This window comes from Haliotis asinina, chromosome 13 (genome assembly GCF_037392515.1).
Source record: "Haliotis asinina isolate JCU_RB_2024 chromosome 13, JCU_Hal_asi_v2, whole genome shotgun sequence".
NCBI lineage: Eukaryota > Metazoa > Mollusca > Gastropoda > Lepetellida > Haliotidae > Haliotis > Haliotis asinina.
The window spans coordinates 31,893,499-31,915,874 of record NC_090292.1 but is presented as its reverse complement, the minus strand read 5'-3'; the positions used below and the strand labels follow the sequence as shown (position 1 = coordinate 31,915,874).

The 22,376-nt window shown below is 38.7% G+C and overlaps 1 protein-coding gene across 2 annotated transcripts; it reads left to right on the top strand.

The window, feature by feature from the left end:
* The first annotated feature begins 3,677 nt into the window (after window positions 1-3,677).
* Window positions 3,678-21,525, top strand: LOC137259841 (uncharacterized). Of its 2 annotated transcripts, XM_067797466.1 has the most exons (10): window positions 3,678-3,824; window positions 6,452-6,603; window positions 7,995-8,099; window positions 8,584-8,649; window positions 8,768-8,800; window positions 9,242-9,785; window positions 12,125-12,144; window positions 18,192-18,227; window positions 19,468-19,604; window positions 20,223-21,516. In XM_067797466.1, exons 2-10 carry the CDS (start codon window positions 6,480-6,482, stop codon window positions 20,439-20,441), a joined length of 1,284 nt encoding a protein of 427 aa, XP_067653567.1. In that variant the 5' UTR covers window positions 3,678-3,824; window positions 6,452-6,479; the 3' UTR covers window positions 20,442-21,516. The 2 variants fall into 2 exon arrangements, with proteins under 2 accessions (XP_067653567.1, XP_067653566.1); XM_067797465.1 differs by having other exon boundaries at window positions 3,686-3,824; window positions 19,468-21,525.
* Window positions 21,526-22,376: the final 851 nt, after the last annotated feature.

Sequence of the window (22,376 nt, the reverse complement as noted above, 5' to 3'; positions counted from 1 at the left end):
TCACTTTTTTCCCGAGCTTAAAAGTCAACCTTCACTGAACGTAATCAATACTGCCGTCCTTGTTGATTTGGGTGAGCTCCTGTGTACCCAGTAACACAGACGGGTATAACCTAATTTCCGCTAATCATCTGCGGTGAAATATCAGATACATTCATTGAAACATGGAGACAGATGGGCTCTTGTTCTAAGCACAATGGGGTTGTTGCTTGGTCGGTTGATTGTTGAACGCCGCACTCAGCAACATTTCTGCTATATGGAGGTGGTCTGTAAATATCAGTGTCAGGACCAGACGATCCAGTGATCAAAACCATGAGCATCGATCTGCGCAACTGGAATACAATAGTATGTGTCAACCAAGTCAGCAAGACTGACCACCCGATCCCGCCAGTCGCCTCTTACGACAAGCATGGGTTACTGAAGATTCTAACCTGGGGCTCCTTTCGCGGAGCAAACTTTACTAAGGTTAACCTTAAGTCCCATCCTTAAACATTGCACTAAGGTTACCTTAGTGACTTACGATCGACCTTAGCGCCTTGTGCAAGGTTCCCTGCATCTTCACGGGTACAGGAATGTATGTTGACCTGGTTTAGTTAGATAAATTTATCAGTTGCTTTAGATATATTTTAGAGCGCTTGAGTTCAGTTTTAGGCCACTTCAAGCAATATTCCAGCAATATCATGGTATATCGACTATGCGTCATAGATGAAAATATTATAGAATCAGTTCAAAATTACATACCTAGTGCAAACCGTTTTACAGAATTTATGTACAAACTTCAGAATATAAATTACATTTGAAATCTTGCTTTACTTATATTTTGATTTTGATTTTGAGTCATTCATTAATGCCTGCTTCATAGAACTGATTACAAGCTAAGACGTACTGCATGTCGAGAACCATTGATACGGTCCTTCGGGTTGTTCGCATGTCCTTTCTCCATTCTGTTTCTTTGTGTAAATAAAAATAAAATATTGTTTGAAAAAGTCTTCAAACAGTATACCAATGTGGGAATCGAACCAGGGTCTTCGGAGTGACGAACGCACCCTTTAACCACTGGGCTACCCCACGTCCCCTTTATTCAGAATTAGTTTAAATTTAAAATGCTGAAAATATCTTAAGGCAAGGATTAAAGGTCCTTTATACCTATAGCTGTGGTAACTCTAGTAAGTGACATATATAGTAATTAGGTCTGAACTGGAATGGCTGTAAGAGGAGGGGTTTTTTTCAAAGTCTAAACAAGAGATATGAAAAAGACACCTTGTCATTGCCGTGATTGTAATGAAGAGATAGTTTAGATTATAACAACGGCGGGTCAACATCATAAACCTTAGATTTACAAAGCGAAGACGCCGAGGGCTTCACCGTTAAACGTTTCTGCTGATTCATGGCTACGCATGCGCGGCAGTTATGAAAGATCACGTCGCGAAGCGGAAAAACTGCAAGTCACGCAGGATCTCTGGTTGTGATATCAGGACAAGGTAGCGTTTGTCGGTACAACAGGTCGTGGTGTGTCACATTATTGCCCTGGGTGATGTTATCCGTGTTTGAGGTTGGAGCGTGTGAGTGAGTTTAGTTTTACGCCGCACTCAGGAATATTCCAACTATGTGGCGGCGGTCTGTAAATAATGGAGTCTGGACCAGACAACCCAGTGATCAACAGCATGAGCATCGATCTGCGCAATTGGGAACCGATGACATGTGTCAACCAAGTCGGCGAGCATGACCACCCGATCCCGTTAGTCACCGCTTAAGACAAGCATAGTCGTTTATGGCAAGCATGGGTTGCCGAAGGCCTGTTCTACTCCGGACCATTACGTGTTACAGATGATGTAAGTGTGTGAGGTTGGAGCCTGTGATATCGTCGTACAGAGGTGCACGTCGCGAGTGATTGGTATGTGATATCAGTATATAGAGGGTGGAGTAGAGACGGAGTGAGTGAATGAGTTTAGTTTCCACCGCATCCAGTAATATCCCAGCTATATGACGGCGGTCTGTAAATAATCGAGTGTAGACCAGACAATCCAGTGATCAAGAGCATCGCAATTGGAAACCGATGACATGTGTCAACCAAGTCAGCGAGTCTGACCCTTAACACCTTAGAAATAGGTGAATGCTTTCTTTTACACATTGATTCATTTTGGATATCAGACAAACCTTAATTGCAGAATTCCTGACACCTATAACACATTGGATTACGTTTCATGATGTCATTCGTCATATGTCTCATTCGTCATCAGGGACGGCGGGGAAGCCCAGTGGTTATAGCGTTCGTTTGTCACGCCGGAAATCCGGGTTTGATTCCCAGCATGGGTACAATGTGTGAAACCCATTTCTGGTGTCCCCCACTGTGATATTTCTGGAATATTGATAAAGACGGCGTAAAACTAAACTCACTCATTCATTTTCATGACGCCATTGTGACCTACAATGAACAGCCATATCTTATCTATTTCTTTTCGGTCACCGTAGAAATATATGAATGGTGTTTTTTACCCGCCGGAGATCAGACAAATATTAAATGCAGAGTTTCTGACACCCAATCACACAGGAATTATGTTTCGCTATTATGTCTCACCACACGCCCCTTTCTGTGACTGCGAGAAGATCGCTTTGTCATAGAATACGAGGAGGTTCTCTCAAATGCCTGCGCACATGCCTAAAACGGCATCCATCAATCAATACGATAAGGAAGATATGTTTTGGAACTAATCTCCAGTGATCTGGAAAATCGATGAATTATCGATTATTCATGGAATATATCATAGGGAGAAAGCTACTAGTGATTTATGGATGTGTGGACTGTATACACGTATATATCCTCCGAAGAATCATGACCGGGGCTGTGGGGTAGCCATGTGGTTAAAGCGTTCGCTCGTCACGCCGAAGGCCCGGGTTCCATTCCCCATATGGGTACAATGTGTGAAGCCCATTTCTGGTGTCCCCCGGCCCTGGAATATTGCTAAAAGCGGCGTAAACTAAACTCACTCACTCACTCACTCGCTCACTCGCCCAAGCAGACGGGTGGTGGGGTTGTCTAATGGTTAAAGTGATCGCTCGTCAGACTGAACACCCAGGTTCGATTCATGACATGGATACAGTATGTGAAACCCATTCCTATTTTCCCCTTCCACGAATTTGTTGGAATATTCCTAAAAACGGCGTAAAACCATACTCATTTACCCCTGCCAAGCAGACTTTAGAGACCATTCACCCACAAATTAAACTCAACAAAACACCACTAAAATCACAGCGTACATCATATTCTGAAAAAAAAACATTTTGTAAACCTTTTTCATTTTTTTTTCTTTTTTGTTTCAATAGTTCACAGTTCACCCTGACCTTAAAAACAATAACACTTTGGACTCTGTGACTGTAAAATCTAGACATTTTAAAAAGAAATACATGCTAAAAGTGTATTTTGATATCCCCGCATACAACAAGACACATTTAAAGTAAAATGTAATGAAAAAAAACGACCATGAAGCTAAAACCACCTTAAACATGTAACTTAGTTAACACAGATGCACAGCACACTATAAAGACTGGATTAAATCCTTGACGGTGCATACTGAAATATAAATATGAGCTTGAGGTTTTCCCACCGGCGCGTACGCCTGTGAAACAGAAAATGCAGCTGTCTGTCTTCTTGTTGGACATTATCTGTACAACACCGGTTGCATCACGTGACCGGATACACGGCGTGGGACACGGAAAGTTGAGCGACCTCCAAGGGGGCTACATACATATCGTCAACGACTGTAACAAGACCACGCCCAGATCATCAGTTGTCAGTGTTACCGCAATATCTAACAGAAAACTTAACGGTAGTATTATCTGTGGTATATTTTAACGGATGTAAAATGATTTCTCAAATGCATATCGATAATTGCAACGGGATTATTGAAATATAACGGCAATGAGATCTATTTTATGACACGAGTACTATAATAATAGGTGGTGACTTTATGTCAGATCACAAACTGGGTGATCAAATCTTGTGCAAAGATGTACAAACATCAAGACATTGACGGATATCATCGATTTCACTTAATTCCTGGTTTACATCTCACCTTTAATTACATACGGATTATAATGAAGACATTTGCGCCTTGATATGAGTCTTATGGGCATTTTTAGATTACGTGGGTACAGATGTGTGATAACTGTTTGCTCAGAATGTAAAACTCGGCGTGTTTTATCTTTGTCTTTCTCGTCATATCAATTATAATAGAGGCTAACTGAAAACAGGGGATTCCCCTCACCGGTGTCACGGCAACTTGTTGACTATGGATTTCGACTACCTGCCTGTACGCGCCTGTATCTCAGCTTGTACGTGCTTTTAAATACACTACACCAATAAAACTGTATCTGCATTTTCCATTGTAAACTGTTTGATACTACAGGAATACTTTTATCAGAATACTAATGTTAATTAGCTTACTCAATCATCTACTATACTATTTTATGACTTATTCCAGTTTGTTTCATAACCTTTACTTTGATCAAAACAGGATTGTGTGCTCTTCCACTTTGTTAAATAATGTTTACTTTGGTCAAAAGAGGATTATGTTCTCTTCCACTTTGTTTCATAATGTGTACTTTGATCAAAAAGGTTTATGATTTCTCACAGTTTATGTTCACAATGTTCACTTTGGTCAAAACAGGGTTGTAGATTCTAGATTTTCCATGTAACTAATTACATCAGTCCTTTACTTCCACACTGTTTTCCAACATAAATGAGATCTGACTTGTGCTACTTCAACAGAGACTGTCATGACTGTGTTTCCTGTCTGAACTGCATGTATTTACAATGTGGTTAATCATAAAACTTAGTGTATTCTAGTACATATGTGACTTAGTGACTTAGTTTGCTGAATAGGATACTTCTTGTACTCATAAACATCCTTGTTGAATTATTTCAATGTGATGTAGATGCTGAATATAGTCACTATCAATAAATTTGGATCAGTTCATTGCTTAATAAAGGTGTATGGCGAAGGTGTTCGCCCGGGACAGCCAGATTTGAAAAATACCTATTGCCGCTAAATATAAAACCACATTTCACATACAAAGCACGTTGCCGCGATAGCCACAAAGAGTTAGGGAAGCATTGCCGTTTTTTCAAATAAGCGACACTTATTAATCACATTGGATTAAAATTGTTTTAGTGACTTGTCTTTGTTCAGTTGAAATATCATGGGGTACTTCTTTATTGGCGTTGAAGTTTTTATTTAACATTAATCTTTTTATGTTTATTTTGTTCTTTTTGTCTTAATTCCTGTGTATAGAATCTGATCTGAAATAAAATGACACATGATGATGGGCTATTGTATGGAAAAGGGCAATTTCAGGTTTTGCCCTTAACAAAATTATATTTGTATTTTATTTGTTTATGTCATGTTAACTACTTTGGTTTGTATGTTCTTGTATATAGCATCAGCCTAGACGTTTGTACATATATTTTTAACATCAAATAATAATGTCTTTGCTGCAATAGCGGCAGAAATAGATTTTGAAAACATTAGTCACAAAGTTTGCTTAAAAACAGCCATGAAACGGAAAGAGTTGTTAGGCTTCGAGGAAATGATTGTGTATTCATAAAAAAAAGTAAAAGCTGTTTGAATACCTACGCGAGGCAGTTAGTTTTATATTCCTTATTTATGGCAGGGGTAATCTACGACATATGTACATAGTTTCACTCAATGATGCCCATTGCTGCAAGAGCCACATTCACACGATCACTCAGGCATGCCCATTGCCGGGAGAGCCACATTCACACGATCACTCAACTATGCCCATTGCCGGTTGAGCCACATTCACACGATCACTCAACCATGCCCATTGCCGAGAGACCCACATTCACACGATCACACAACTATGCCCATTGTCGAGAGGCCCACATTCACATGATCACTCAACCATGCCCGTTGCCGGGAGACCCACATTCACACGACCACTCAACTATGCCCTTTGCCTGTTGAGCCACATTCACAGGATCACTCAACCTTGCCCATTGTCGATTGAGCCTCATTCACACGATCACTCAACCATGCACATTGCCCACTGAGGTCCACTGACATGCCCACTGAACCATGCTCATTGCCGGGAGACCCATATTCACACGATCACTCAACTCTGCCCATTGCCTTAGAGACCCACATTGACACGATCACTCAACCATAACCCATTGCCCACTGAGGTCACTGACATCCTACTCAACCATGCCCATTACCGGGAAAGCCACATTCACACGATCACTCAATCATGCCCATTGCCCACTGAGGTCCACTGACCTAGTGGTTAAGGTGTTCGCTCGTAACGCCAAAGACTCGGGTTCGATTCCCTGCCTGGGAATGTGTGAAGTGCCATTTCTGATGTCCCCCATCGTGATATTGATGGAATATTGCGAAAGATGGGGTGAAACTAAACTCATTCACATTTTCACGTTCAGACGCACTGACGTACATCGGGCGACAAGGATGGGCAGTTTGCCGGGCAATAAGGATGGTGCGGTCGCCATGGACAAGGCCAAGGCATCTGAAAGTGACGCAAAAACGACAGATGATCAAAGCCCCGACTCTACAACGTCGAAATTGGGAAAGAGTAAGTGAAGAAAGTAACACTAGCAACAATAGTAACAATAGTAACAATATTCAGCACTAGAATATTTGGACACGAATGAAGATTATGCGTCATATAAAATATGGCTCCAATATTTGTTTATTTGAATTTATGTAGGTCACATTCGGATCCAGAGAGGCGATCCACTGACCATTGAAACTCGGATGAAATTGAAGCATGCTCCCTCCATGCAACCATACCTCAGCCATACCTCAGCCATACCTAAAGCAGCCATACCTCACAAACCCCAATGCACCACATATAGATGAAATGAAATTTCACCCTCTTGACGACAACTTATTTCTGAAATGCTGATATACATATATGTGAAATGTGTAAAATCAGGGATTTCATGTAATGCCTCAAAAATCAGTCATTTTGTGCATTCAATGTGATCCCTCGGATTTAAAATTTTCCCTAAAATTTCCAGGAATTTCATGAAATTACTGTTTTTCACGGTATTCCATTTTAAAAGTCTCGGGATAAAGATTAGCCCTAACTTAAATAACCGATCATAAATTCATTTGATTGAGTTCATTCATTCATTCATTCATTCATTCATTCATTCATTCATTCATTCTTGGTTCTCTTTTGTGAATATGGGATTATCTGACTATGCTACGTTGACAGTTGTATCACTGACGGGAAGAGTATGGACATAGAGCTTCTTTATCACTGATAGGAGGAACGTTTTGAACGTGTTTATGTGTTTGGTTGGTTTCTTTTCTTTGTGAGCGTTTATTTTTGCCTGTAGTTGTTTTTGCTTTTATGTATGTATATATGTATGTATGTATGTATGTATGTATGTATGTATGTATGTATGTGTGTGTGTGTGTGTGTGCGTGCGTGCGTGCGTGTGTGTGTGTGTGTATGTATGCATGCATGCATACATGCATGGATGGAGTTGATCCATAGAGTATTGAACGAATGTGTGGCTAGTCAGGTATAATGCCGGTTTATGGTGTTAACCAACCCGCTGAGATAGAACTGACACCTTACTCACACACGATATACTGACATTAACCCAACCATTCCCTTTATGTCGACTGAGTGAGCGAATATGGTTTTACGACGCTTTTAGAAGACAGACAGAAAAATACTTTATTTATGTGTCACGTGAATGTACGTCAAAAATGGCAGTGGTAAAAGGAAATAGTACAATACAAACACCATTCCAGATGGCCAATAAGACACATTAGACAATATGCTCATCAAATGTGTAAGACATTAAGATTAAAACATAAAGGCGTATATTCCAGCAATATCAGGGAGGTGGACACTATATACTTGAGTGTGTCTGGAGTGAGATCGGGTAACGGATCTGTGACACAAGGAACCTTAAATGTTTAATGAAATGTTGTAATTGGTTCCAGATACCTCTTACAGCAACATCAGCTGCGTGAAAGGGTCGGAGAACAGCACAGTTACAGATAGCACAGTGATAGGCGCTGTATACAACAGCACAATTAACCATGGTGGTGTGTATATTTATTATATTATATTTAAATGTTTATCCTATATACACCTACATGCATCTATTTATAGAGTACAAAATCAAGAAGATGTACGAGTGTATCTATTTGTGGCGAGCAAAATTATTCCACTAGCTTATATCTCTTGTGAAGGTCAAACAACGCGTACTCTGTGTACTATGTGTGTACTCTCTCTCTCTCTCTCTCTCTTTCTTTCTTTCTTTCTCTCTGTCTCTCTGTCTCCGTGTGTGTCTTTCTCTTCCCCCCCCCCCCCTCTCTCTCTCTCTCTTTTCGAGACTTCCCTTATTTTTTTTATTTCAATGAGCAATTTCTTAGTACTTTTTTGCATATTGCATACACTATGACATTCAGGTCAATATCAACTTCAGTCTTGAGAATCACAATTCTTTTTCCAGTGATACTGGTCATACTCTACTCAGATTAAGAAAGATTTTTTTTATATCTGATCGAGCTTAAACCAATGTTGCAGAGAAACAACGGGAGGGAATATCCTGTAACATCTCCGAGGGTGCGAAGCCTAAAGTCAAGATATCAGGTAAATAGTCACATTATAAAATCAAACAGTTTAAATTTGCTCTGATAAAGATTAAACACTTCTATAAAAATGTGTTTAGGTTTAATAAACTATTTAAAGTTGCAACAACATATTTCAGTTCCGGCAGAAGATGGTGGAACATTGATTCACGGTGAGTTGCATTCATGTCTCCTTAAGTCAAATATCTTTAAGATAACAATTATAGTGCACCTCTTACAACTCAGGCAACAGACAGGTGTTTGGTCGATATGTTTTCATTCCAAAGTCCAGCGTGTAAGTATCTCAATGTATTGCTTCTCATATCGAATATTCAGTCACATAATGACAGTCCTTTTCAATGTCCATTTTTAACAGTTAAAAAACCCGTTAAATTCACCCAAGAGGAATATATCATAGATGTCTTGTCACACATAATTTACAGAATAATAGCGATAAACCGTTTGTCACCTGGTGTCATTCTAATCAAAGTGGAATCTTACAGTGACTGTAGAAAACACATACATAAGATATTTCTAGAAATAGTGCCAGCTATTGACGTTACGAGATAAAGAATAGTAACAAATGGAGGCCCCATGTGTTTTTTTTTCAACAGTTGATTGCACCAACGGCAAAGTTCGTCATTGGTCCTACTGTCGAAATGTCCACATAGAAAAAACCTTCGGATCAACATGGACATTTGGAAATATCTTCGACGGTTTCATGGCAACCATTATCAATGGAGAAATCGGCGATGCTTTCTTCGACCTCATTGGGAAGTGGAAGGAACGGTATGACTGTAAGTTGTACAAAGTTTACAAGAAATGCCTCGTTATAGAATTTCTACATGAGACAGAGGAAGGCAGAAACAAAATGATCCAAGAACAGGAAACAGTGAGACAAATGTTTCAGAAGTTTATGGAAAGCTTTAAACCAGATGCCCCAGTCTCTACTTTGGAAGTGAAAGAAATAGAAACTCCAACTTTAAGCGGCCAACCAGATACCGCCTCAAAATGTACTGAGCAAGATGTGAGTTTGTCTTTGAAATCTACAAGCGAACGAACTCGAACACCAGAAATGTCTCAAGAGTTCATAGAGGAAGGAGAGATTGTTGATGATGATGATGATGATGATGATGATGATGATGATTTCTCTCGTTAGTAAGTATATATTTCTGCATTGCACATTATAGGCGTTATGGTAATCAAACATGTTGCAATATGAAAAAAATGCTTTCAGAAATATTTTATTTGGAGGTATATGTGTGATTGCTGAAAACATTTTACACTTATACACGGGGTTCAAACGATCAAAGTTAAAAAGACTAGCCAAAATTACGACCTTCCATCGATCAATATTCTGTGTATTCAGACCACCATAAACTATATCTGCTGAAACAGAATCTACAGATATACAGATGACCATCTGATCGCTGAAAACCATTGATGACCTGATCACAGAAAATCAGTGATGAAAACATCCACCTTGCTTTATCAATATCACCTGTCACTCACTATGTGTTCATGACCCGTGAAGGTTCGGGATTAGAATAGGTCTTCAGCAACCCATGCTTGCCATAAAAAGTGACTATGTGGTAAGAGGCGACTAACGGGATCGAGTGGTCAGGCTTGGTTGACACGCGTCATCGGTTCCCAGTTGCGCAGATCGATGTTCATGCTGCTGATCACTGGATTGTCTGGTCCAGACTCGATTATGTACAGACTGCCGCCGTATAGATGGAATATTGCTGAGTGCGGCGTAAACCTCAACTCAATCACTCAGCCACTTCTAGGAGATCTTAATTATTTAACTAAAGTGATTATCGCTACGTAAGAACCTTACATCAGCATGGAGAGGTCACTCACTCACTCACTCACGCACTTACTCACTAACTCACCGACCCGTGAAGGTCCTGATTAGACTTGACTTTCACAAACCCATGCTTGTCGTAAGAGACTACTGACGTGATCGGGTGGTCAGGCTCGCTGGCTTGGTTGACACGGTTTGGTCTCAGCCAGCTCAAAACTGTAATGTGCACAGGGCCGTGACTGAAGGGACTAATTGGAAATTCAATGGGAGGATTAGTTATAGTTTATTTCGACACTTGTAGGTAGTACAGGGCCGCTTCCCAGCAGGACCATGGCAGTAAAAAGGCAGTAAAGGATATAAATCACTTCATGATTCCACATGTATATGGCATGGACAAAAAATTGTTTCATATACAGTTTCATCATTAATATACAATATTTACATTGCAATGGACACACATCAATTTCATGAACATTCCACTGATTTCATGCAACATACATTTATTACAATGTTTATTTCACTTAACATTCCTTAATCTAGATGGACAAGATGTGATACTGCATGTGATGTGATACAAGCGCCATCGGAAAGCATATTCTGAGACAATGTAGAGCGAATTCTGCAGTCCATACGGGGTGGTACTTAACAGTGTCGTATCATCGGCCAACAGTATTGATGGCACAACAATACCATATACACATATATCATTGTTACTGAGTCTTAATTCAGTTAATGTCATTAATAAACACAAGGAAGAACCATGGAGATAGGACTCTACCTTGCCCTACACCTCCTTTTGCTTCAAATGTATCCGAGCTATTTCCGTTGTACATCACAAAAGAAGAGCTGCAGGTGCAGCAATGATATAGCAGATTCCATATTTTCCCCGTTATACCCAAACTGTAGAGTTTTAGGAATAGACCGTTATGCCAAATGCGATCAAAGGCTTTCTCATTATCGAGAAACGCTGAAAAGACTTGTGAGCCACGCTCAACATAGTGTGTTACGTAGTCATTGAGCATGAACGTTGACATAACTGCACTATGTTCTTTCCTAAATCCTAATTGTAGAGGGTCTTGAATATACGGATCAGTATGGCTTATATAACGTTGTAGAAGTCTGTTTTTAGGTAAAGTATGGAAACTCAGAGCCAACACTAGTAACCCATAAGCACCTAGTCTTGCAGTTATTACTGGTATACTGTAATGTATTTACCTTGCATAGTATACGTATGTGTTTATATAAAGTATGAAGCATGGGGGTCAACACTATTGCGTCGTAAGCCTTGCAGTTTTTGCCGGGGACACACTAATGTCTCTACCCTGCATGATAAATGTCCCTATGTAAATAAAGCAGGGAAACTGTGACCCAACACTATTAGACCAAAGCACTTAGTCCTTCAGTTATCACTGGTACACAGTAAGGCTTATCATATAAAACCAACAATTTATAAATGTATCTTGTGGTCCATGTGGTATTTATTAGAAGCTTTCACACCTGTGCCTGTCCAGCAGCAATCCCATTCCCTTAATATATGATATATCACCAAGAAAGTGTGTATTATGGGCCCAAGGCCTCTTTATTGAATAAATCTCTTTGTTTGTCAGTAACCATCAGCTCCTTTAGCCCCGCAGAAAAAAAAAACGTTGAATGTTCAAGTAAACTACACTATGTTTGTTTTACTTTGCAGCGGGAGCTTGATAAAGGAAGGTAGGTTTGAATTTGAATTTCACAATGTAGGTCTCGACACATTAGGTTTATAAAACAACAGGCATTATTTGTTTCTCATGCTCATGTTCATTTCTACTGGCAGTTAATTAGTGTCATGTCATGATAATGTACTGTTAAGAGTAAGGACTTCGTTATACCGTGAACTCAATTATAATTATAATACTGTCATCATAATAATAATGTTTATAATGCTATATCTGCTCCTTTTTTAATAATGGTTGTTTATCATCATTTTATCACATTATACATATGAACTGCTAACTAAACCAATTATGTCGTTAGACGTATGTAAGTTCCATGGTTAGGAGATTTCCCATTTGGAACCGGAAGGTTTCACGTTCCGTTTTGTGTTGATTATTACATACAAATCCATTTGATACTGTCAATAACATGTAGACTGTACAGAATAAGTCAACACCCAAGATGGTTTCCGAATGTTCACAGTAAATGGCAGCGTAGGTTTTCCTGTTGTGATCTTGCATAATGCAGTCCAGTGTAAACGAGTGTGCTTTCCCGGGATTCTGTTAATGAGTGTTCACATTTTTTCAGATGACATTACTTGGTATGACTTGGAAACTCATCTGGAGTTTAAGTATTGTGGTTACGATTTGTGGCATGTTATGAACTGTAACTGATATTTGAAAACGTCAGCATGAAAAAACAAGTTTAGACTCCCTCAGCAATATTCCTATTAACCCGCAATATTCACCTCAACATTGAGGTGAGACTAAAATGTGCAGGTCGGTGCGATGTAGATAATTTCTAATTGTCTATTCAGTAACTTATACCATTACTTGACATTGGTGATCATCGACGTGTTGAGCTTGATTTCTTGAAATCTTTTTTCTGAGTAATCGATTGTGTACCTGTGTTATTTAGCTGCACCGCCCTGTGCTTGACCTTGTGATTACAGAGACTGGAGACATTCAAGAGTATCATGGATGGTGTATTTATTTTAGTTCATGACTATTGTGTTGTATCAGAACGTCGGTGAGCTTCTACTTGCAAACACCTGTTTAAGAACGTTGCAAATGGAAGATGTTTACACGATACTAGTTTCATACTGAAAACCCTGATTAACTAAGTTACGCGTTATCTGGGGTATTAAATATCTGCAAACTTGTGCATAATATACGTGTTACACATGTAACAATATAAGCCTAGAAAAGTAGACATGTGATAGTGAAAAGCATTCCTAATCTGATTGAAACACATTCCAAACGGTTCAGGAACAAAACGTGGTGAATATCGGTTTTGTACCCAGGCTTTAATTTCTGAACAATCGATTTGTCCCTACAAGCGTTTGTGGCGTTTAGCATCACCTGTTCAATGTTTTACTGTAAATCTTATCACTGTTTGATGAAGGTATAACATAGTCAGAATTTAGCATAGGCACGTTTTTCGGTAAATATATCTTAGGATTAATGAAATGTTTTAAAATGACATATTCATATCGTTTATTTTAACCTTAATTTGCAACAGGCAGCAACGTGTTGTCGTGATGAATGTGAGAGTGTGGACGTCACCGTCATCACCATCAAAATCTTTATTACGTATAAAGGCCACAGGCCCATATACATATTGATATACATATTCGAAACGATTTCAAATTCAGGAAACAATGTGTTAAAAGATTTAGCATTTACCTGTCGACCTGAGTAAAGTTTCTTACGCCCCCAGTGATAAATATCAGTAAGCTATAAGACATACATGTACAGTGGAAGCTGTCTAAACCGGCATTCACCGGAACTGAAGAATAATCCAGTTTAGATAACGTGTTGAGAGTTGTAGAGTTGATGATGAATGTTCAAACCACTGACGGGACTGAGATTTTATGCTGGTGTTGACACCTTGCCGGATTGGACAGATACCGGTTTTGACAGCTTCCACTGTACATGTATAGCTGTACTGGATTTTTATTTTTTAATAACCCTTATACCTATTACTATTTTTCTAACTTTTATCTTATTTTGTATGCATAATAGCTAAAACGAACTAGATTATATATGTGTTCGGTTTTGTTTTGTTTAAGGATATTTTTAAACTAAGTCACTCAAACCTCAAAAACCATAACTATCGCTTGATCAATAACAATACAAATTGCAGAAAACACACTCTCATAACAGTAGTATAACATATTTTATGTCTTTTTCGGAATTCGTCCATCATGCAATGTCATTAACTTAAGCCAACATTTCATCGTTCGAACGCAGGAATTAATATAAACTGGAAACCGTCCACATTCTCCATATTCTGTTGCATTTAGTGTCTGTAGACCGACATATAAAATATTGTACATGCTTGTAAGAGAACATTTTCAATCCTATCGTATCTCTTAACCCCGCATAATTCTGACCCATACAAGTATATTGGCTGAAATTGGCAGTCAAATATTTTGAAAAATAAATCAAATCAATGAAAGCAAAGTGTATCTTTTTCTTTCTTCTACATAGGTTTTTCTTGATGATAGCGTACAATGTGTGAATGGCCTTTCCGAAAACCAGCTTGAGTTTCAGAAACTTTGTCCATAATATTTGCCCATTTTGTTAGTCTTTCATTTAAAAACACTAGTATATATTTTCCCGAGTGAGCTGAATAAAGATATCCCAAAGTAATTATCGGGAATATTTACATCAACTTTTTTACGCAGAGGAACTATGATTTCCTTACTCCAGACTTGTGGAAAACAACCATTTGAGAGTATCTTGTTAAACATTGCCACTAAACAGGCATTATTTTAGATTCACTTGTTTTAATCATTTATATAAGGACGTTATCAGTTCCTGGAGATTTACCATTTTTCATATGCTGTATAGCCTTGTGAATTTCATTTTCAGTTATAATGGATTCCAGTTTTTCCTTATCAACTTCAATCATGTCTACTGATTAGGCTAAATTGAGCAGTACATCTGGTTCAGTTATATCTCTCCTACTGAAGAGTTCATAAAAGTTATCGAACCATCTTTCCTTAGTTATATCATTCGTATAGGCTTTTGGCTTTGTTGTCTTTCTCAGCTCCCTCCAAATACAGCGGAATTGTTCCTCGCAAGATTTAGTTTATTTGTTCTTTGGTTTTTTGTACTTACGTTTCCACTGACTACATAAATCGTTATATTTCCAAGTCTACAATATTGAGTTTTACACACTGAAGTTTTGTTTCATCTAAATATACGTTAACTGCATTCAGCCTCTTCTTTTGCTTTATGACACTCTGGTCCATAAAGGGTGGACACCTTCGGAATAACAGGCACTCTCTATTGCATACAGCCTGCAGCATTAAGTAAAAATGTTAGAAATGAGTCCATGGCTAAATCTATATCCTTCTCCAAGGCATTTATGAAATTGTCTAAATAGGAACCTATGTCGGATGCGTGTTTAATGAAAGTGTTAGCATGGTCGTTATTCGATCTGTACTTGAATGTACTTGCACTCACGTCTTCGGTTACCAGTATATAGCCAGGGCCAGGGAATCTACGAATCAAAGGCATCTGTTTACTTTCTATATTATCTCCTACATCGAAGTTGGAAAAATACTTAAATAGTCCCGGTGATGATATAACGTAATGAATTAGACTGCAACCCTGTTCAGAAATATATGTGAATATGCCTCCAGTTTCTCCCTTCATCCGGCCATTTAAGATATACAAGTTAAAAACTTTACACATATTTAACAGAAATTTCCCATTTCTATTTACACAAGTGTCCTTTGTAAATCCAGCATTTACAGGAACCGCTTCATCCTCGGGACAATAGTCATTAAAGTTTTGCACTCTGCATATCTAGAGGCTGATTTCCAGTCCCAACCCGATCATTTGAATGTCCACACAGAAGTAATTAGAATTACCCAATAACCACTGCTCTAACTTCTAGAACAGAGCAGCGGTTCCTGTGACTTTATAGTCAGATGATGCTACTATGCTAGTATGCTACTAGAAGTGAAACATCACGATCTATGTCTGTAAGTCGCTTATCAAATCGGATGCAAAGTGTGTTATCAATATCAATAGGAACTCTCGAACAGAATTTCAAAAATGTTTTTCTTATAAATACCTAATACCTCCCGAAAGCTAGCTGTCTAAATGCTAACTGTTTTATTGTCACACTAGGAGAGATATTTATTAAAAAGCAGATTACTCATAATGAATGGAGCAGCTAACTGAACTAAATTATCTGGCAAGAAGTACATCGAAGTGTCGTCATCCATACATTTTCTTTCAGTAAACTTGTCCTTTTTCTCCAAATTGTATCTGTTTCTGGCTATAGATGAGCGTACGTATATTTCGGCACTGATCTTGTTTTTATGATATGAAATAAAGTAAAGCACATATACAAGCCACAAAATGAAAGAAACTCTAAACAGGAAATCAAAATGTACACTTGAACTGCATGTATACACAAATACATATGTAAATGATTAGTGATTTCAATATATATACACATGTACTACGTTTCATGACGGCATGTGACGGAAGATTGTGATGATTGGATGTACAAACAATAGAGCCATATCAGACACTCATATCAGTGGCAATTCCGTTTCTTTAACATCATTCCAACATTCAACATTCAAAAATGACAATTCCCACAAACTAGGACTACTTTTCTTCGGCATCATAATATTCAAGTACTGCTCATTTATCGGATCTCTTTTGTTGGGTGAAATATAGCGATGTGTAGACTGTGTGTCAGCGCATGGTATATTGTGAGCCGACTGGGGATTAGTTCATGATTAAGACGAACATTATATTGACCAAAACGAGGGCATAGTTGAGTTCAAACATCTTAGGTGAGGTGCTTACTCAAGATATGACAAACACATGAATGAGGTGAGCGGACTTCCAACTCAACTCTAGGGCGTTTCCTACGAGCGGCAATAATCCTGTTCGCGGTCGTCCCTACACAGATATAGACAATATAGACCATATATATAAACTGACGGGCAAAAGGAACTTCCCCATGGTACAATTTGATAGCTTAAATACACGACAAGAACACCACAGTGAAATTTGAATGTTGTGATATGTTAAGCAATGACATAGGCACATGTTCAGCTTTAACAGAGACTTATTGAACACATTTTGGTCGACATGGGGTCAAAATTGCGATTTCTCTGTCAGACGGTCTAATAGCGAGTATGTCCGCCTCTGGCTTGAATGCACGCAAAGACGTGCCTTCTCATTGAAGTGGTGAGGCGTCTGATGGCGTCGGCTGGTATACGCCTATATTCTTCGACATTTGTTGAACTGGGTTCTGTCTCTGTTGAATCTGTCGATCAGGGTGATCTCACAAGTGCTCGATGGGCGACATGTCAGGAGAGCATGCAGGCCATGGAGAGACGTTAACGTTGTTCACGTCAAAGACGTTCTGCACAATTCTAGCAACGTGCGATCGAGCATTGTCCTGTTGGAACAATATTCCCTGTCGTTGTTGAAGGAATGACAGAACTGCCGGGGACCAATAAAGGTCATAATTTTCATATACGTAATTATTGGAAGTGACAAAGAGGTGAGTGAGTGAGTGAGTTTAGTTTTACGCCGCACTCAGCAATATTCCAGCTATATGGCGGCGGTCTGTAAATAATCGAGCCTGGACCAGACAATCCAGTGATCTCAACAGCATGTGCATCAGTCTGCGCAATTGGGACAGTGTCGATGTGTACATAAATCCGTAGAATGCAGTAAACAACTTCGCATTCACATTGCTTCTTGCTTGATTCTGAGTTCAAATTCCATATGCTGATTAACAAAGTAAAACAGGTACGTTCGTAACGGTCACCCATCTAGCATCAGATGGCATAAGACAGCAAAGCAGCCAAAGAATTCAGGGGAGGGATATTGTTATTTGACATGTAAGGCGACAAATCGAGATCGTTTTATTTCCAGTTTGCAATATGAAACGACTGTATCTGAAATATGTCCGGAAACAGTCCTGTTCGCTGTGAACAAGAAATTTGATGAATGAAATTTAAGTGCTTCCTATAGTGTACACAATCGGTAAATAATATGTCATGTTTTATACATTTGCAGTTCCCGCCCCATGTCCGCTACAGCAGGTTGATCGGAGTAAGTATTTGGTATTTGTGGTATTGTGGTATTTGTGAAATGATTTCAAACATGGACAGGATGGAGAGTCGCCTTTCAGTAACAGATCCCTTTAACAACATCCTTAATTCATGGCAATGTTCAGACGTTTCATGTGTGTTGATTTTAACACTTCCAAATAATTGGCGTTAATAAACAAAATAACCGGGCGGTATCCAGGCCAGAAACGTTCCGGATACAAAATGGAGGAGTGCCTTGAGTGCTTTCAGACCGTTTCTGGAAAACGGAAACATGACTGTTCAACTTTATACTTTATGCATTTTATCGTGTTTGTAGTAACGTTTATCATGCCTACATCTTTGCCATTCCCGTGTAATGCTTTGTGTTATAAAGACCTTGGAGTAATAAGAGTGATGGAGTTGCTCTTTTCTCGTAAGTGCATACAAACTAAATTCTAATTTTATTATTACTATGTTTTAGTTTCTGATAACTTTTCCCCACTTAATTGTATTAGCGAAGTTTAGATGTCAGTGATTCACTCACCTGGAAATTCGTTAACCCGGGCAATATTTCAGAAAATGCAGTTGTCCGTATAAGCAAGATTTGAGTGTCCAAGTTTGTTTGTTTGGCGCTATGTTGCCTCTCTTGGTTGTTTAATTTACTCTTAGTTTGCAATTATCAGGTAAATAAATGAAACAAATCCTTACAGATCAATCCAAAAGTCATTTGATAACGTAAAATCAATGATAATAATTATAAATAATGAATTTGTTTTCCATGGGAGATATATCATTCATTGCGAGTGATTTGGCATACTGCTAAACACATATAAGATGATCCACGACCTGACAAATGACCCCAATTTGCATACTTGGGAACGCCCCACAGAACGATCCACTTGAAACAAGAGGGAGACAGGTTGTCTGATAAATATCGAAATCTGTTTAACAGCATTGAGACAGGTGTAAAACAGTAGCGAGACAGGTGTTACACAGTAGCGATGTTGATTTCATGTCACGGTTAGCATGTATTGCACGTGCATAATCGTCAAGCTACCTGTAGCAGCCAAGTGTACTCGCCCAATTCGTTGTACCGCCTCTCTTGTCACAAATGCGTTTAATGCACAGGGTCATCTAATATGTGTCTAGCAGTAGGTCATATGACTCACTCGTTCTGGCAAAGCAGAAATTGCACTATCGGAGGCTGCTTATTTACATAACATGTAGTTCTGATATTAAGTTTTAACATATGTATTTTCCAGCTGCATGTCGAAGATGTTCGGATCTGCTTCGTGATTGTGAAGATGACCTGTCAACGTTCAAAAACATATTCATGACTCACTGGACGCATGATTTGATTTCCCCGTATGTGAAGATAACTAAGCTTCGATTCCTTAAGGTACTGACATCTTTAAGAAATTCTCATGGAGGTGTGCTCATAGTTCATGCGTTCGGAATACGTCATTCCGAGGACTTTTATAAGTTTATTGACCATGTGTTTGACTCGATCCCCAAACAGGATGTGGTTCCATGTGAAGTATTTAAAACAAAAGAGATCGAAAACTATGAAAATATGTTCAGAATAGAAGTTGAACCATCAGACATGTTTGTCACGCTTGATTACAAAACGAAGTTCCCATCTTTGTTCATGGACAAATTCGAAAATGCCTCAAACGAAAAAGTCCGACATCTCCTGTTTTCCTCACGTACAACAGAGAGTACAGGTGCTGTTTTGGGAGGTGTTTCTACCAAGCAGCAAAACCAAGGAGCCTTGAGGTTGAATTGTCACAATGACTATGAGGCGCCTCCTTGGGGACATGTGCTCTTAGGTTCCCTAGTGGATGATATAATTCGACTATCTGTCCCTCAACATATATCAGCCCTCTCAAAGAAAAAATGCGGCGGAACCATATTCGTTGTTATGTCCGCGCTCCAATTTGATGCGATTCCTTTGGATAGGCAAAAGCATATCAAGGATTATCTGATGCAAGCACTGATGAAGAAGTTGCGTTTTCAGAAAAACAAACATTCAAAAGTTTCACCTCAAGACTCTGGTGTGTTTGACGTGGCATTATCCAAAGATGAGGAAACTGGAGACTGTAGTATAGAGATCGCTGTGGGACATTTCAATGGCTGTGTTTTCTACGACCCCGAAGGACCCTTGTCTTATAAAATTGAAGGGGACACACCTGTTCGACTGCCCTTTGAAAAATGGATTGAGGAAGCCTTTGACTGAACGACAGTGTGGGATCGACGACTCAGTATTCTGGGGAACCTGAGATTTTCATGAAAGTGGATGTATGGGGATTGTATTTATTACCGGTTCAAAAAAGCGGTGAGTGTTAACTCAGGTTAACGCAAATTGACTTGTCTGGTTCTTGTTATTGAAACATCCATTTGACAGAAAGGTGACAAGACAATGTTCATAGCTGCCCAGTCACACTCTCCATGACTGACCATTTCGCGAGAGTTATTCACGAAGACAAGAATGATGCAGATATCATATAAGTTGCTCACTTGTAACCCATGGGCCCCGAGGGATCTGTGAAAAACGTATTTATCTTACCAACCACCTCAATATTAATTTTGAATAGTTTGAGGTTTGAGTACAAACCATAGTTAGATTTTGCAGACGACAAGAAAAACAGATTTAGCGCGGTGCATAGAAAATGGTACTCACTTGTAAACGGGGTACTTTGAAAATAACAGAAGAGCGCTCAGCCAATCGAAAAACGTCATTTATGTGTGAGGTAAGATGGTGTGTGATGTACCAGTGCCTGATCAGGCGGCGAAATAGCCTGGTGGTTAAAGCGTTCGCTCATCAGGCGGAAGATCCGGGTTCTTTTCCTATACAAATACAATGTGAGAAGCCCATTTCGGGAACTGAATACATTGTTAGATGCATTATATTTGTATAATGTACTCATTTCATACAGAATAATCTGTGTTATATGTTCCCACTACTTCATAGACATGTGAATTAAGTGTTCACACTAAGAATATATTGCTTTTTGTATTATTTACACCTTTTAAACAAATAATGTTACATATTCCACTGTTAGATACTCTGTCTGTACTTATTACAACTAAAAAGTATACAAAAGTGTATAAAAGCTATAATGCCAAAGAACGTATTCCTTTTTAAAACTGGAGTTTACAAGAAAATTACATACGTTATCAAAAGGGAACTAGACTGAGAACAGTTGCCGAAACACTACATGTCTAAGGTCTAAAACATAACTATGAGATCTGTAATAAAGTATATAAAGATACCTTGTGGGGTTTTTTTTAATAAAAAGTATATCATTGTCGAATAGCCATTTCATTTTTTGTTTGATTGTTTGATTGTTTTGTTTGTTTGATTTGTGGCCACCATCATACCGGGATGTATACGTTCTGTTGCCGGCAGTTTATATAGTCATTATTGTTTGTATGTACTGAGTGGATATATTTCACTCGTGTATTGATATGTCTGAAGAATTTATTAACCCATTTTGAATTTGAACTGACTACCATGTTTTCATCGCTGTATGACTGTAATATTGCCGGTGCGATGGAAAATGTTGACTCATTCACTCATTTTATTGACCCCCGCAACAGAGAACATTTGAGTTCCCTTCGTCCGTGCGTCCAGGTGTCCGTCACACTTTGTCAAAAGCATATTGGCTGTTTGACCTAAATATCAATTTTAATATTTGCTGTTTCCATGGAAACAAGAGGGTGTCATCTTTTCCGGAGGAGATATTCCAAATTCTACTCGCCAGTTTCATCAAACTTGGTACACATGTGAAGCATAATCTATTAATGTGCCTTTTGGGGTTTAGACTCAATACTCTCCTTCCAGTTTGCCATATACACACACAAAAACATTCAAACATTTGACATAATCATAACTAGTAGACATATGCGTGAAGAGTATTGTGCCATTGCGGGGGATATTGTTGATTTTGTTTTCTTGTTTTATTTTCCAATCATTTCACTAGTATATTAATGTGACTGAACATTTTATCTTATTTTTCAATCACTTAACTAGCATATACATTGGTACGACTGAACATTATGTTTCATTTTCCAATCCTTTCACTCGTATATTGATATTACTGAACATTTTATTATATCTTCCCATCCATTCACGAGTATATTGATATTACTGAACATTTTATTATATCTT